The following is a 16,763-nucleotide window of genomic DNA, read 5'->3' on the forward strand; positions in this document are numbered from 1 at the left end:
TGGAAATGTCATAATGAATCAATAATAATAATCTCTTTATTTTTCGAAGGTAACTCATTAAGACAACACATTGATACAAAGTCATGCAAACAGTTTAACAATGGCAATCTTATTTTCAATGAGGCCGTCAAACAACTATGGTTTGTATAATGCATTTCTACATTATAATGCAAACATGTAGACTTCGACGGACATAAGAGTACTGTAACAGTGTAATAGCAGTGTCATAATAAGCAAGTATATTATATGACTTCTCTTATATTATTTATTTCTCTTCCAATATTGAAATGGTCTCAAGGAACAAATATTTATAAACAGAAAGTATTTAAGAATATAAATGTATTGTTGATTACATTTTCCCATATGCACACACTCTAACGCACCCGCGCACACACGCACCCGCGCACACACACACACGCACACGCACACGCACGCACGCACGCACGCACGCACGCACGCACGCACGCACGCACGCACGCACGCACGCACGCACGCACGCACACACACACACACACACACACACACACACACACACACACACACACACACACACACACTTATACAATTACCATATCTTAATTAACACGACCAATAACAATAGCAAAAAGTTAACAAAAACAGCCGCGTACATTATTGTACAAAGTCAGAGATTAGAAACGTGGAATACATTATACTTGAAATAGTTTACGATTGACAGAAGTGGCTGATATACACAAATATTATAATTACAGAAAACAATATTCATGACCAGTGTTGTTCACAATTGGATATGAAATTACACAACTGTTATATATAGCCTGCACCTCCTTGCTATATAAGTAGTTTGAAAAAGCAATATGTATATTTGTTTGCAGAAATTAAATCTACAGTAATCATTACGACACTTATGGAGGAGCATTTGACTTTTGAATAAGAGGAAAACAAAAAAATGTTACTACGCAATAGACTCATTTTGCGCCTCAAAGAGGAAATATTTCTTAAGCCTATGTTTGAAAGTGTTGAGAGTGAGAGATTGGCGAATACGTACCGGTATGTGGTTCCATATTTCCATACCAGAATAACTAAACGACCTTTTTAAAAGGTTTGAGTGAGGTGTTTTATGCGTCAAATCATTGATTGATATCGATCTTAAATTGTAATTATTGTTTTATCAAGTCGTCAATATATGTGGGCGTTGAATTATGAAGAGATTTGTAAATAATTATACCTGTGAAATATTTACATCTGTTTTCAAAAGAAAGCCATTGAAAGTTTGAAAAACATTTAATCTGTCTGAGTTATTTCGTCCAAAATTATTTTGGCCTCTCTTGTGGCAGCCATTTTGAAATATCCATTTAACAACCTGTATTTTGATTGGTAAACGAAACAAATAAAACATAATAGCGTCATATCTTTGTTGATGCACGTCTGACACTGTTGCTTTGGCGACCCGATGTTGAACAAACGGGTGTATCTAATTGCAAACAAATATAAAAATAGCGCAAAATTGTATCGTATTCCAATTCAAGAAAGTATGTTTTGTTTTTACTATGTTCTATGTATTTAATACTGGGAAGGTTTAGAAGCTTTATTTACTACCGACACTACCATAAATGTAAAAGCATGATCTTAAGCGTGGACTCAACGGAAAAAAATCTATCAGATCGTAGCAGAATGAGATTAGTCGTTGATATCACGAACTTAAGGTTAATATTTAACCCATTTTCAATTTTGACGGTATAACACCTATTGGAATATACTAGCCTGTAATCAACACTGTGGGATATACCTGTCACGTGCCCTGTCACGTGCCATGTCACGTGCTAGGACTACTTTTTACTTTACCACTGAATGATTTTTCATAATTAATAAATTCGAGAAAACTTTTGCTTCAAAATTTTACGACCTTCAACCTTTAAATCTAGTCATATGACATATTTTTTGCCATCCGTATAATGAATCAGCTGATTGATGGCGTCATAAAATGACACTTTATGCGTCATTTTCCCCCAAAAAATGACGATTTATTATAAACGCGACTTATTTCACATGTACATGTACTGTATGTCGACATACGGTATTTGAATTGTCAATTAATCACATTTTCCTTATTTCGTGTAATGTGCATTGTTTATAATCCATGCATATACTTTTGACATTTAAGAATGTACAACAAGCCATACAAATATCGCACAATTCATAAATAATCTGCAATATTTGCTATCCGATTTAATTCACGTTAAGCATAGAGCTGGGCATTTATCATAGACAAATAACAGTGTTCAAGTTTAAACATAATTATTTTTGTATGCAGAAATCTGCAAATGCATCCGAGTTTACCAACGGCTATTATTTGATAAACTGCGCCGGTTCATTTTGACAGCAGTAATGATCATAGAGTATTTGACGTAGCGTGTGACGAATAAGAAAGTTTAACGAATTCATTTGAAAATAGTGATAGGATGGCTTAAGGGTCTTTATTTAACTATGCTAAAATAATTATTAAAGACCCTAGATGCAAAATCGCCAATTATTGAGTTAAATGGATTATTAGATGGATTTTAAAGGATAATTAAAGGTAAGATACTGGTTCGAACGTGTTTTGGTTTTAATGTGTACTTTTGTCGTTCCCCGTTTTCGGGGAAATGATTTTAACACGGGGGCCATTGATGCATTGGATCATACACGGCATACCCATAACAGTATATAAAAAACACGTTCTGCGCGTCCTTAAATTCGTCGTCCGAAGTCGAAAAACGTATTGCCCTGCATATTAAGTCAAATTAAGTGTCAGTCGCTGCAATTGTCTGTTTACTCGTCGATAGTGTAAATGTAGAATCTATGTTGACATCGACATCATTTTGTCAGAAGCAATCGCCGCCATATTGGATTTTGATCATTTTCTTTCGAAAATAAAATGAATTATATTCAAGTAAAATCTTCTTTTCGCGGTCGTAATGTGTTACAATTCGCATGCTGCGTAAAATGGAATCGAGGCATATGGTGATATTTTTACTAGTTTTACAGTTTGTGTGTGAATTTTTTAAAGACTATTTTGCGTACCAGAACAAATACATTTTCAGGGCTTAACACTAACCTTTTTTTTCAAGTAGGCCATTCGGGCTAGTCAATGCAGAACCTACTAGCCCTGACCAATCTTTCATGTGCCCCGACCAAAGTATTATCAAAACCTTTATATTTATCATTTAACTTGTATTTTCTTGTGCGTGGAGATGCGCAATTATGATTCAATCATTCTTATAAGCTTGCCTTACTTATGCTAATGAATTCAATATTCATCTACTTAAGACATCTATTTGTAATCTTCACGCCATTTCGGGAGAAATTTCCTTGTTGTTTTTTCCTCATACTTTCTCTTACTTTCCGCCTTCCCTTTTCTTTTCTTATCCAAGGAACCCCCATTCCCACCCGTAAAGCCAAACTTAAACAACGACATGAACGTTAAAACCTTTTTACATTGATTGCCGCGGTTGCCGTCTGACAACAAACGGTAAGTGAATCTTAGGTGTCGAAAAATAACAATAAACGTGTTACGGTAGTCGTAACAATAGTACAAGGTTAACTCCAATCTCTTGCACGATGGTTACATTACATTCCCCTCTGTGTTCGGCTCAGAACGGATTATTGTTATGAAAGCGTCTCATTCATGTCATGATCATTCCAAGCGTTCATCACTGAGGTTACAGTATACTAAACAATCTCTTGCACGACGGTTACATTGCATTCATTGCATTAAAGAAAACCATCTCATACCATGATATCTTATATCATGTAACGTAATGTACATTATAATTGTACATTGTAATATATAAAGAGACATATATACATTGTAATATATAAAGGGACATATAAATGAACATAATAATATATAAATAATAACAGAATTTATCTCATTGTACATTATTGTGTTGTTGTTGTTGTGTTGTTGGTGTATAAATAAACTAATTTAGGAAATAGAATCTTCGGAAAGGATGTAATGAAGTTTGAAAAATTGATTATGGAGGTATGGTTTCATTTCTCCAATGTAGTTCAATTATCGGGAACATATGTTGATTTGTCTCAGTCCTTGATTAACAATTCGGCTCGTACATAACAAGTCCCAATTCAGATATGGTATATAATGAAATCTAAATAATTGAATATCCAATTTCCCAATGTACATAACAAATACAAGTTCGGATTGAATGTGTATCTTATGGGTATCGGGGTTTACGCAATTGATTATAGAAGTGTTAGGTTTTATATTAACAATGTGGTTTGTCCATAAGAGAACACCTGGTTATATGATCAAGTATGTTAATGAAATGAGGTCTCCTATTCACAAAGGTTATTATCTGCACATGTTCATCACGAACATATTGGTCAAACGTGATAATTGTATAGTGCACTTTTCTGCTGTGACATGTGGTACAGGCATGAGCGATCCATCCAATCAACAAGGGTTATTCGAAGGGGTGGGTTTAGAAAATCGGCCGAAGAGAAGAGTCGACCAACCAAGAATGGGATAAGAGATATCTAAATTTTATGTTTATTTTGATGAGAATTAAATGCTGTGTGTTTGTTGTAAGCATTCATTCTGCACCTCAGATCTAGAGAACACTATGTAAGTCTGATAGTAATGAATCACTTGGTATTGTACTCTACTTTAGAAAAAGAATAAATAGCACTTAGAAATTATTCAGAGACTTGTCTTCTCTAATAGAATAGTGTTAGAACAGTGACTACGGGACAATCAGTCTTAATTCATCATTATAAAATTGACATGGTTGTTTGATGTTAAGAAACCAACATACGTACACACGTCGAAGCAATTCCTAACGTCACTCAATAAAAATTATGTCCAATTGTTAACATTTGTGAAGTGCGTGGAATAATTCCATCTGCGTAAATGGGCAATAAAATAGTTCCAAAGAGTTGCATTAAAACTCGCAAGTTTTTGCACGATTTATCGTACATTTAAGTCATATTTCTTAATTTAATGCATGCGATCTTAAATATCCAATCAAATATACATTGAATGCGTTTGTTCGGTTTTACCTTTTTTATAGGCAAAATGGCAAGCTGAGCATTTCGCAGAGTTGTATGTGAGAGCAAGGAACGACAACTCTGCGTGGAGATTGGGTTATCTCTCTACTAAAAGCCGGGATCGACCATTAATATTAGTTTTGCTAATTGAATTGCGTAAAAAAGATTGTCAAAACACTTTTAATCGATCAAAAAATTAAAATTATTGAAAATTTATTAATAAATAATAATTTTATATTAACTTTGTGTTAATGTCGAGTTTTATACCTTCATCGATCCCGGACAATCCTGGGCGATCCCGGCTTTTAGTTTTAAACGTATTTTTATCGAGAAAACACGTCACTTCGAGGAAACCAATCAAAACCGTATCTAGCGGAATTCCGTTTAAAAATAGGTTCTGACGTGTTTTACCAGGAAAACCGCCGGGGATTTTCTGAATTGTCGGCCTCTTTTTGATTGCAATCAGGGGGTTCCAAATCTACTTTGAGTTACGATCTGTTTGTAGTCTCCGACTTCACTCTGGGAATTAATTGTCATCTGATCATACTGTATTAAGATTTTTGCATCTTTCAAAGGCTTATTTAAAACGCAGTTTATTGATATAGAACACATAATCCCGCCCAAAATACACACGACCGGTCGGGCATGTTACTGGAACATTGGCTAGCCCGGACCTAGGTACAGGCAGTGAATGTCGTTCGGACGTGCCTTAGTGTTAAGCCCTGCATTTATATCACTACGCATGGTTACATTCGTTAGATTTTAAGCGATTTTTAAGAATTAATTAAAATAATTGTTAGGCTAAGGTTATTAGATCTAGTTATGTTAAATGTCACGTTGAAAAAATCAAATGGGATAAATAGAATACTAGGATTAGCGTTGAATACAGAGACGTTTATGTTGCTCGGCTCGAACACCGAAAGCGCTCGCCAAGGCTCGCGCTACCGGCGTTCTAAGCCTCGCAACATAAACTTCTCTGTATTCAACGCTAACCCAGTATTCTCTATATCGTAAATGATTTCATTCATATATTATACGCGAGTTGAAACTGTAATACTCGTGCCATAACGTCATTATTTGGGGAAGCCATAGAGATTTTTCTGTCGGATCGATACACAATCGTGTACTCGTTCCAGATAATGAAGTATTAAACGCGTGTAATCGAAACTTTACTGGATATCATACGTTACTGTTATGGACACAATCGTGACCAGATCGCATACCAGCGTAAAGTATGGTATCACGACGTGGTAAAAACGCGTAAAAATGACTTAAGCCGGAAATATCCAAGTGGAAAACACGATCAGTGTGGCGAATCACGGTGTTCGTTCCGACTCATTATGACAGTGAGAATATGACAAAAAGACGCGGGGCTATCTTTTCAAAATAAACGACTTAATAGTCGGTCGAGATAAAGTTGTATTAATTGTGTCTAAATATAGCTCAAATTCGTGGTCAACATCGATTATACTTGAGGAACAAACCTACTCGCATTTCGTCGTACCGGAGTTCATTGTTGCGTGATAAACACAGATTGCAACCGGACAAAAAACATGGTATCACGACGTACGGAATCGCATCACATATTATAAGCGAATTCTGAATGTCATTCACACATCACAGTCATGACACGAGTGAACTTTCATGGCGAATGTGATTGACCAAGTTCGATTCAGTAATTAGAAGGACCATTCTTTAAAATTGCATGATCGCTTACATATTCAATAACGAAATACGTAAGAGAATATAAATATAGTATCGTCCACATTGAATCTAAAGCTAAATGTGTACAGTTCTTGAATAGTCTGTGTATTTACCGTTAGTTCAATGCAAGATTCCATTAGATAACTTAATGGTTTGGTTTTATACTTGCGTGTTGATGTAGAATATCACTGTATAATAAATCGTTGATATACTTCAGTTGAAAACGCAGAGAAAAAGAAAACACCCGTAAAAGATGCTGTATATGAATCAGTGGATTATGAATCTAAAAAGGTAAATGTTGGAGCTCACCTTTTCTACGATGCACATTGATTAACTACAAAGATTACATACATTTATTCATAAATGAATAATGTAGGGAAGTAATCTCCATAAATGTCTTATTGATGACTATTCAAAAGGAACTTTTGGTTAAAATTTAGTTGTTTATACAAAAGTTAGATTTTGTTCACTGTTTTTTTTGCAGCCAATATTAAGTATGTTTATTAATGCTTAAAATTAGCTTCCTTGATTTCTCTTCTTAAGGATGATCCACCTCAAATTCCGCCCGGACGGTATAAAAAAGCCAATGTTTCACTGAACGACAAATCAGATATTCCTCTATCTGCTTTTATTTAATATTTATTGGTCTTATATATAACACCTGAAATAATTGTTTTGGATATGTTTTGAAGTTATTGTCTTTTCCTCTGCCGACCCTCAACTTATTGAACTTCCTGCATTACGTGGAGAGAAATGTTGTACTGTAAAAAAGATCCGTACTTGTTTATAATTAGAAACAAGTATGGACGATCTACCAACTCTATTTTGGGCAATATTTGTTTTATCTGATCGAATTTAACAATTATATTTTTTCTGTTACCAATAAACATCATCATACAATTATCAGACAATGTACGTGCATACCTCATATACGCGTGATATGGTTCAAATTAGACGTGGATTGTGCGTGTATTCGTAAACGCCAGTTTCAGTAAACTTGTATTATTATTGTTGTTCATCAGAAAACAATTTCAGCACTGGTAAAAAATAAAAATAAAATAACAATTCAGCGCTGAATGAAGATTTATTAATTGGCATTCCGGCGGCAGTCATTGTCATGACGACTAGGACGATGACGACGACGACGACGACGATGATGATGATGATGATGATGATGATGATGATGATGATGATGATGATGATGATGATAATTAGAGCAGAGAATATGATGGCTATGACTATGACTATGATAATATTGACTTTGCTGCTGCTGCTGCTGCTGATGATGATGGTGGTGGTAATGATGATGATGATGTTGATGATGATGATGGTGGTGGTGGTGGTGGTGGTGGTGGTGGTGGTGGTGGACGTGGTGGACGTGGTGGTGTTGTTGTTGTTGATGATGATGGTTGTGGTGGTGAAGGTGGTGGTGGTGTTGATGATGATGATTATGATGATGATGATGATGATGATGATGATGATGATGATGATGATGATGATGATGATGATGATGATGATGATGATGATGATGATGATGATGATTATGATGATGATGATGATGATGATGATGATGATGATGATGATGATGATGATGATGATGATGATGATGATAATCATGTTGATGATGATGATGATGATGATGATGATGATGATGATGATGATGATGATGCTGCTGCTGCTGATGATGATGATGATGATGATGATGATGATGATGATGATGATGGTGATGATGATGATGATGATGATGATGATGATGACGATGATGATGATAATTAGACCAGAGAATATGGAAAGGTTTGGGGTTCAAATTGTTGTTATGATTTTACTAACTGAATATTTTAGTTTCAATTAAAGTATTGTTAATATTTTACTTACATCATGTTCATATTGATAATTCGTGTTAAAAAATCAATTTTATGTTACTTCAGTCCCATTTACGTTGAACTCATCTCGTCTATTGTATTAGATCAAAGTACTGACCGTACTGGTGTGACGATACTTTTGAAGCGGATGGATATAAAAGCATCAATTTAAGTTTATCTTTATCACCACAATTGTGTATGTGGGTACGAAAATTTTGGGTACAAAATTATGCCAAAAAAAGATTGGGTACGAACGAAAATTTGGTAGGAAAAAAAAATTGGGTACAAAATAACGTGGGTACGCAAATAAATTGGGTACGAAAAAAATTGGGTACTTACAAATTTGGGTACGAAAAAAAATTGGGGGCTACGGGGAAGTTGTACCCGTGGGGAACTTGACCCATTCAGCGAAACTTGGAGGCGGCTTACATTCTCGATCAATTATGACAAGAAATATCTTTAAAAAGATATTCGACGTGTATTTTCTGTACCACTTATCTTAAAAAAGTTATGTTACAGTAAACCGTTTGTGGGTCATAAAATAACGTTTCAGCAGATACATTCAACACTTGACATGCTGTTTAATTACACCATGCTCTTTATTTCACATGTATATCATACCAAACTTTATATTTCGTTGTTTCCTTTACTAAGTTAATGATGTTATGTGTACGGACGTGATTTCACATAATTTTTCTCTTTGATTAATTTTTTTTCTCTAATTCAATAGGCTTAGACATTTTATTTTTTCGTTAAGTACGGCAATAACTTCATGATGATTCCCGAAAGTAGGTATAAGCACATAGTCGTAAGAGCATTTGAATACGTGAGTTCGCCCATGAACACATGGTAAGGTTAACTATATCTCCGCGATATGACATAATATGTGTTTAAAACAGCAAACAATATCCAACAAACGAATGAATTATCAAACATAGTATGTGCACAGATGTGGCTCTGTAATATCTGTTTGAAAAGTTTATTAAATATGCAAAATGAGAAAGCACGCATAAAAGCGAGTTTCATAGATATCGTACGGCTATTATGCTGTTTATACATCATACTCACTATACTCACTATAACGTTTACAAATGGCAGGTTCGAAATAATTCCCTTTCTTTACACTCATGATCGAGTTAAACGTTAATAATACACGTTTTCATTCGCAATTTATTTAAGGAAATCACGACAAATGTCAAATACAATACAGAAAATGCATAGTTGTTTCATTGATCTTTAAACACATAATGGATTGAATATAACTGATTTAAAATTAACGTTTTCAAGCTATTGTTAGCACTCTTTGTATCCGGCGGCGTCCGTGTATCCGCCGCGTCGCCACCATATATCGGTGTTTGCACCTTCTTCCTCCTTAGTGGCTCCGTGCTGATCCGTGATGGTTGCGATAAAATCAAACTGTACCGGCGTCATCTTCCCGGTTTGTTACGGATCAACACGGCAGTTTTGAACTTCCCATAACTGCCATGTAAGCCTCCCAGGAAAATGCCAAACGTTCGAGGATCTACAAGGATCGATACGTAGCTACACGGCGGCTACAAGGGTACATGCCGGATCGTGTTGATCCGGCATCTGTATTGGACTGGTTCTTAATCAGGTTTTAAAAACGCATGATCGAAGTGTCACCAAATAAGCGCACCAGGGCAGAATTCTGATAAAATAGTGTTGTACAATAAACTCTGCGACAATTTAGAGTTATTAATTTGGACAAAATTTGGAGTCATAAAAACGAGTAATTACGGTTGGTAACACGGACACAACGTTGCATGTTAGGTTCTCACGACTGAAGTCGCGGTTCCTACGAATAGAATCGCGGTTCTAATCATGGACTTATCGTGCTGAACCATTCTGATCGTATCAGATTGTGATTAGTCATAGACATCGCGACCTCGATCGTAGTATATACATTTTTATTCGAGGAATACAGTCTAGATTATCGTGTCAGAGCGATATCCAATGTGGACTTGTTCCACCTTATCAGAATGGAACGTGTAAATGTATCGTTACTTTTCGCAGACAATATAACAAACCATCGGACAGTAGGGTTTGAAAACGCATCACAATTTATGTAAGCCTCAAATATCATAAAAAGTAGGGAGGCAACAGGTTACTTAATCATTAATCGGTTAACCTATCATTGTAACCGGTTTATTATACGGTTAACAGAACAACTTTAAAATGTTTGAAAGTATACTTTCAAACATTTCATATTGCAGGATCATGTACTCACTTTAAATACGAAAAAATAATGTACGATCTCTTAGGTTTCTTGCATAAGTGGCCATATCATGCTAGTGATATAAATGTATTCATAATAACGCATTAAATTACATGGATTTGCGAATGTGTTTTAGAATTTTTCGGTCTTGGGGCATGTGCATAAGAAATAAACAAATTGATTATAATTATGTTCTTGTATATTTTTTGGTGAGGCCGCTTACGTTGACGGCATATCGCTTACAGTAATGGTGTTGATTATTGTGTTGTTTCCGTATGGCAAGCGGTTCGACGCATAATCCCAAGAAACTAGGTTTCTCATGAGAACCTAGGTTCTCATGAGAACCTAGGTTTTCAAATGAGAACCTAGGTTTTCAAATGAGAACCTAGGTTCTCATGAAAACCTAGGTTCTCATTTGAAAACTTGGGTTCTTGAAGCCATGTGCAATCTTCAAGCGAGACACTAGGTTCTCATGAGAACCTAGGTTTTCAAATGAGAACCTAGGTTCTCATAAAAACCTAGGTTCTCATTTGAAAACTTGGGTTCTTGAAGCCATGTGCAAGCTTCAAGCGAGAACCTAGGTTCTCATTCTGAGAACCTAGGTTCTCATGAGAAACATAGTTTTTTGGGATTATGCGTCGAACCGCTTGCTATATTTCCGTTTAAATTGGCTTATGTTCGATTTTTACTTACTTGTATAATGTTGTTGTCGTTGTTGTTTTCTATTTCAGGTCGACGTCAAGTGTGTTTTTGTTTTGCTTTGGCTATTTTAATTATCCGCTTTCTTTATTAATGAACACGTGTTAGACAGTGTTGATGGCATCGTTGGTTGAACAGATTTCAATAGATAATGACAAAGTGCATAACATGTAAAGTTAAAAAAAAATATTTTGTCGAGCAATCAGTCTTGTAAATAATTAAACATACCATCAAATAATCAGACCAAAGCCTCAATCTATTGATTTGTATCGCGGTTTATATAGACTTGTCAATTACTGCTTAAATCCCCCCTGACCTAAAAAAAGATCCCAATATTAAATGTTCGCGAATGAAACAAAACGATACTCCCAACTATTAAAACGTTACCTCAATTGGTAACAATACGGCTATTATAAAATAGATGTAACTCATGAATATTTCTTTGTTATTCTGTATACAAATAGTAACAATACAGTGAAAAATAGCATAAAACGATATCATATGTATATAAGAGGGAAACTAAATTGAAATAATTTATGAAGTATTTATAATGAAACAGTCAAACTGAGTGACACTATAAAAAAACAACGCAATTGTCACATTATGTTAACGAGCCGTACATTGATTCACTGCACCAACAAAGTGTGGGGTGAACGTTATGCGGCTTTTTATGTAATACCTTGACGGAAGCAAATGTTTTAATTGATGTCCTCGTTCCTTATTGACAATGTCAAATGATGGGCAAACATTAATGAGGGCCATCTTATATATATGCTATAATACTGGTGTATTGCTATTGAACGTTTTCCGTGGACACGTAATTGATTCCCACCATTTGCGCTGTATGTTTTCAAAGCAGGCATAGCGTTTATGTACAGCGTAAGTAATGGAAATTGTGTGATTTTATCCATGAAAAATGCCTAAAGTTTATTTAAAAAAAGTTTCAGGTTAATCTCTGATACAAAATGTACCCGTTAACAAAAACGTACCGTAGATTAATCGGTTAACATGTTAACCTGTTACATCCTAATAAAAAGATAAGAGTAGATAATCGAGACGGTCTTACCATATTTTACGACTTTAAGACCAAGCTATGTCAAAAACTAAAATATTCAATATATGTGTAACGTAATAAGTTGAATATTATATTAAATATTAGTATACAAAATATTATACGCCTTGGAAAATTATAAACAACAGAAATTCAATTGGCAAAAATTCCTACTATAAGCAATATCTTACATACTAAGAGCCCAGCTGATTAATGAATTAACGCATACATCCTTCAGAACGAAATCAGATGGCCAATAAAGATGGTAATTATAAATACATAATGTAACGTCAAAATAGACCAGAATAGCACACCAAGTTATTACTAATTGCTTATCTCGCTAATTAAACATGTCTGGTAGGTAGCCGGCAGATTGAATGTTGTATGATTTTATGTAAGTAGCGGACTTCCTTATTTGTCTACGGAAAACTTCGCTATCTTTGGGCACGTGGTTTTCATTGTACACGTCAGCATTGGGTGTTCCAATCTATATTAAGCATTATTAATACACTGTTCTCAGTAGAGATTCAGGAGATTCACGTACAAGGCCGGACATAACGGTCACATGATGTGTTATTGTCATGGGGCCAATAGGCCATTACATTTAACGTATACTTTAGAATATTTTACGAATAGTGGAACATGTTGTGTTGAAATTAAATCAATAGAAAAAATCCTTATGCAAAATGAAAAGGACTTGTGTATGTTTATTGAGTTTTAAAGATTACGTCACATAGGGTCGGGTTGAGTGCATTATATTAAGGTCTAGATGTAGCTTAAATATGGTCACAATCGATTAAATATGCGAACTGCACAACGAACCAGCTCCTACTATCTCGTAACGGAGGGGATTGATCAGTGATAAACGCATTGTTCGTGATTCTGCAATATCACAAAGTGATACCAAATTACAATAATGCGAAAATCACCGTATCATGAGGTATTGACCACAAATCAACTCGTCTAAAACAAGTCTGAATGTCAGACACATATCACGTTTAGCTACGAGAGAACAATCTTGTGATGAGTTGAACTAATAGTGGGTGCCAAGCAAAAGCTTGATTGTCAATACCCATTCAGCAATTTGATGATCATTCCGCAAAAAATAGCCCGATGGCATACACACTTTTTTACTGTTACATTTTAGACATTTGTACGAATATCAAATATCTTGTTTATGTCGAAAGTAATTTGATAGTTCTTTACGTTAAAAGTGATAAAAATTACTCAGAGGCTGCCAATAAAATCACAATAGTTTCAAGTGTTAACCATTACATGTAACATTTATACTTGCCCATGTTGCCTATTGATGCGGATTATACGTGTACACAAATCGAAAAAAGCCGATTGAACCTTGTTTAAAGTTCCTCCAATCGTTATGGTCAGCTGTCTTTGTTGTCACCAGGACTTGAAAACAGATTTTGAATAAAACCAGGCTTTTCATATTTGGTATGATATATTTTATAGCGGTCCTCTGAAAAGATTGTTCAAATTATGCCTCTGATGTTATATTCGACTGCCCACTGTAATCACATGATTTATAAAAGCTTAAATATCAAGACTATTGTCAACAGCATTAAGACCGACGGGTTTCGTGTTTGCCTGCACAACCGTATAGTGGTCTGTTAAAAGTAGTGTTCCCATGTTTCCCTGGGGTCGAATAAGAGCCCCGGATATACAACGCTTATAAAGACCTAAATCGTAAAACAACATTACATATCTTTTCTAAAACGAAAATGCCATTATGTGTAGGATATAAAGAATAACATTCTTCATTACCGTAACAAAATTTGTTAGTTTCCACTCCTCCGGCCGAACATATTTGAGCACTGTCGACCATAAACGGTCTGTGGACACTCGGGTTGAGATTGTGATCATTTTTATTTTGCAAATCAGTATGGGCTTAGCTACAGGCAGGAACGGTAACCCATGACAGCCTGTGTGGATAACTCCTGTAAAATTCGTCTGCTCTAACCACTGCAGCTGCCTGTTCTGATTGGTACTCTACATAGCGTGTTTTTAACAGCTTGTAAACACCGTTGGCCAGTCTATATCATTGCAAATCTGTACATATTGCTGCTTTCAGGGAAAACGGGGCTTAATGCATGTCAAATACGATTAGCCTGTGCACACTGATTAGCTGTATCAATGATTGACAAAAAAACAACACATCTCAAGCCTGTGCTTTAAGACACACTCTTTATAAATGTTAATGGGTTGTGGTCATTTCAAACTTGCGATATAAAAAGCTATAACATAATTTTGTAAAACTGAGTTGCGTCTAAGATTATACAACAGCGAACAAATTCAGTGCCTTCAGCGCTTTGATTAGTGTGAGCGTTAGCGCACGCTAAAGTAGAGAGGCAGTTTTGAAAATCAGTATGCTTGAAGTACGCTAGGGACGACAACTGCAGCTAGTAAAGATAACCACTGCCTGTTTACACTGTAGCAGACAGCATTTAAAAGGTTTAAGAGCTTGTTCAACGATATAGGCCAGTCTAGTGTTTAACCCTTTCAGTGCGGGAACCGAATTTTGAAGGCCTTTGCAAACAGTTTGTATCCAGATGAGACGCCACAGAACGTGGCGTCTCATCAGGATCCAAACTGTTTGCTATTCTGATAATATTCTTTGAAAAAATCGAAGAAAATGCTAATTTTAGAAATCAGCAGACGACATTTTAGCAGACGACAAATATCCCAGCATGCAAAGGGTTAAAACAGCTTTTGCGATGACATTTGCCAGTTTATCATTGAAATCTGTACATATTGGCTGCTTTCAGGGAAAACGGGGGCTTAATGCTGCATTAAAAGTATGTCATGTTGGCAAAATTGTTGCTCAATAATTTAAAGAAAATGATTATAGTATAAGATACACACATGTACATGATTATAGGCTTGTCATTTTTTAGCAAGGAAACAAAATTCAAAAGATGGTTGCCAGTGCAGCAACCAATTGTAAAAAAGAGACATATTGTTGTTATTTTGTCTAAGTTATCTGTATAACAAGCACACACATCTCGACCTGTGCTTTATGACAAACTCTTTATAAATGTAAATGGGTTGTGTTCATTTTAAACTTGCGATATAAAAAACTCTAACATAATTTTGAAAACTGAAGTGCGTCTAAGATTATGCAATAGCGAACACTTCAGTGCCTTTAGCGCTTTGATAAAAGTATTCGATCATATCCTCTAAATTAACTTTATATATAAAAAAGAATTATGAAAATAGATTTGGATGATTTCTGCTGTTGATCTTTCAACATAAAATCGGAAATAAGACGTGTGTCGTATTAACAAAGTTAATAGTTTTAGCGATTTTAGAGAACACTTGAACATATTTGTTTAACCTTATCAAATATAACTATTACGAAGTTGTCCTTTTTTTTAAAGCATATATATAATTGACTACCACATCAATGTCATGTGTAACTCCATTAGAACACGATTACAGGTTAGCGGCGTAGGATTCTTAGGCACTTATTGTTAGGTTATGAACTTCTGATCTCTCTTACAGTCTGTCTTACTCTGTAAGTGTTTTGACTGGAATTTATGTCATCAGATCTCTTAAAAATAAATAAACAGTGTTATAAACATTGTTGATTTCATGATACATTAATCCGGTCTCCGTAGGAAGAGGAATTGCAACATTTGGATGATAATGATGAATATGCGGCTGGTGGTGATGATGATGATGATAATGATGATGATGATGATGATGATGATGATGATGATGATGATGATGATGATGATGATGATGATGATGATGATGATGATGATGATGATTTTAAAATACCCACTTATATGCTGATACCTTATTGGCACAGCGCGTAAGAAATTCCTCCAAATTCGCAAATAAACGAATCCTAAACGCAATAAGTTTAAGATATAGTTTCAATTGTAAAGTAACTTAATGAAACTTTACAAATACAAAGATATGTGAACAAGATCCGTTAAATGGACTCATTTTAATAAAATACTGTGTAATTATTTATATTAATATTATATAAAATATTAGTAGTTTTACTTTAATTTATTTATTGTTTGTTACTATTATTTCAGAGGCTAACAGTCCCATAAGCTTATCATCCCAACCAAGGCCACTCACCCTGGAGCTGCTCGTATCCGTGGATCTACCAAATACTGGAGATAATGAGAGGGAAGCCTCTCCTCAGTGGACTGGACTT

The 16,763-nt window shown here is 35.2% G+C and overlaps 3 protein-coding genes across 4 annotated transcripts in view; 2 read left to right on the top strand and 1 right to left on the bottom strand.

The window, feature by feature from the left end:
- Nucleotides 1-7,472, top strand: part of LOC127833228 (cilia- and flagella-associated protein 57-like) — a 28,173-nt gene extending 20,701 nt beyond the window's left edge. The window contains exons 12-13 of the mRNA XM_052358386.1: nt 6,947-7,020; nt 7,273-7,472. Coding sequence (XP_052214346.1) covers nt 6,947-7,020; nt 7,273-7,365 — 167 coding nt within the window. The 3' untranslated portion in view covers nt 7,366-7,472. The remainder of the gene's footprint in view (nt 1-6,946; nt 7,021-7,272) is intronic.
- The window catches only part of LOC127833219 (uncharacterized), a 1,273,891-nt gene that overhangs the window by 1,199,138 nt on the left and 57,990 nt on the right, over nt 1-16,763 (bottom strand). The window lies entirely within an intron of this gene.
- The window catches only part of LOC127833222 (uncharacterized), a 491,760-nt gene that overhangs the window by 472,115 nt on the left and 2,882 nt on the right, over nt 1-16,763 (top strand). The gene's annotated exons all lie outside the window — the stretch shown is intronic.

This window comes from Dreissena polymorpha, chromosome 6 (genome assembly GCF_020536995.1).
Source record: "Dreissena polymorpha isolate Duluth1 chromosome 6, UMN_Dpol_1.0, whole genome shotgun sequence".
NCBI lineage: Eukaryota > Metazoa > Mollusca > Bivalvia > Myida > Dreissenidae > Dreissena > Dreissena polymorpha.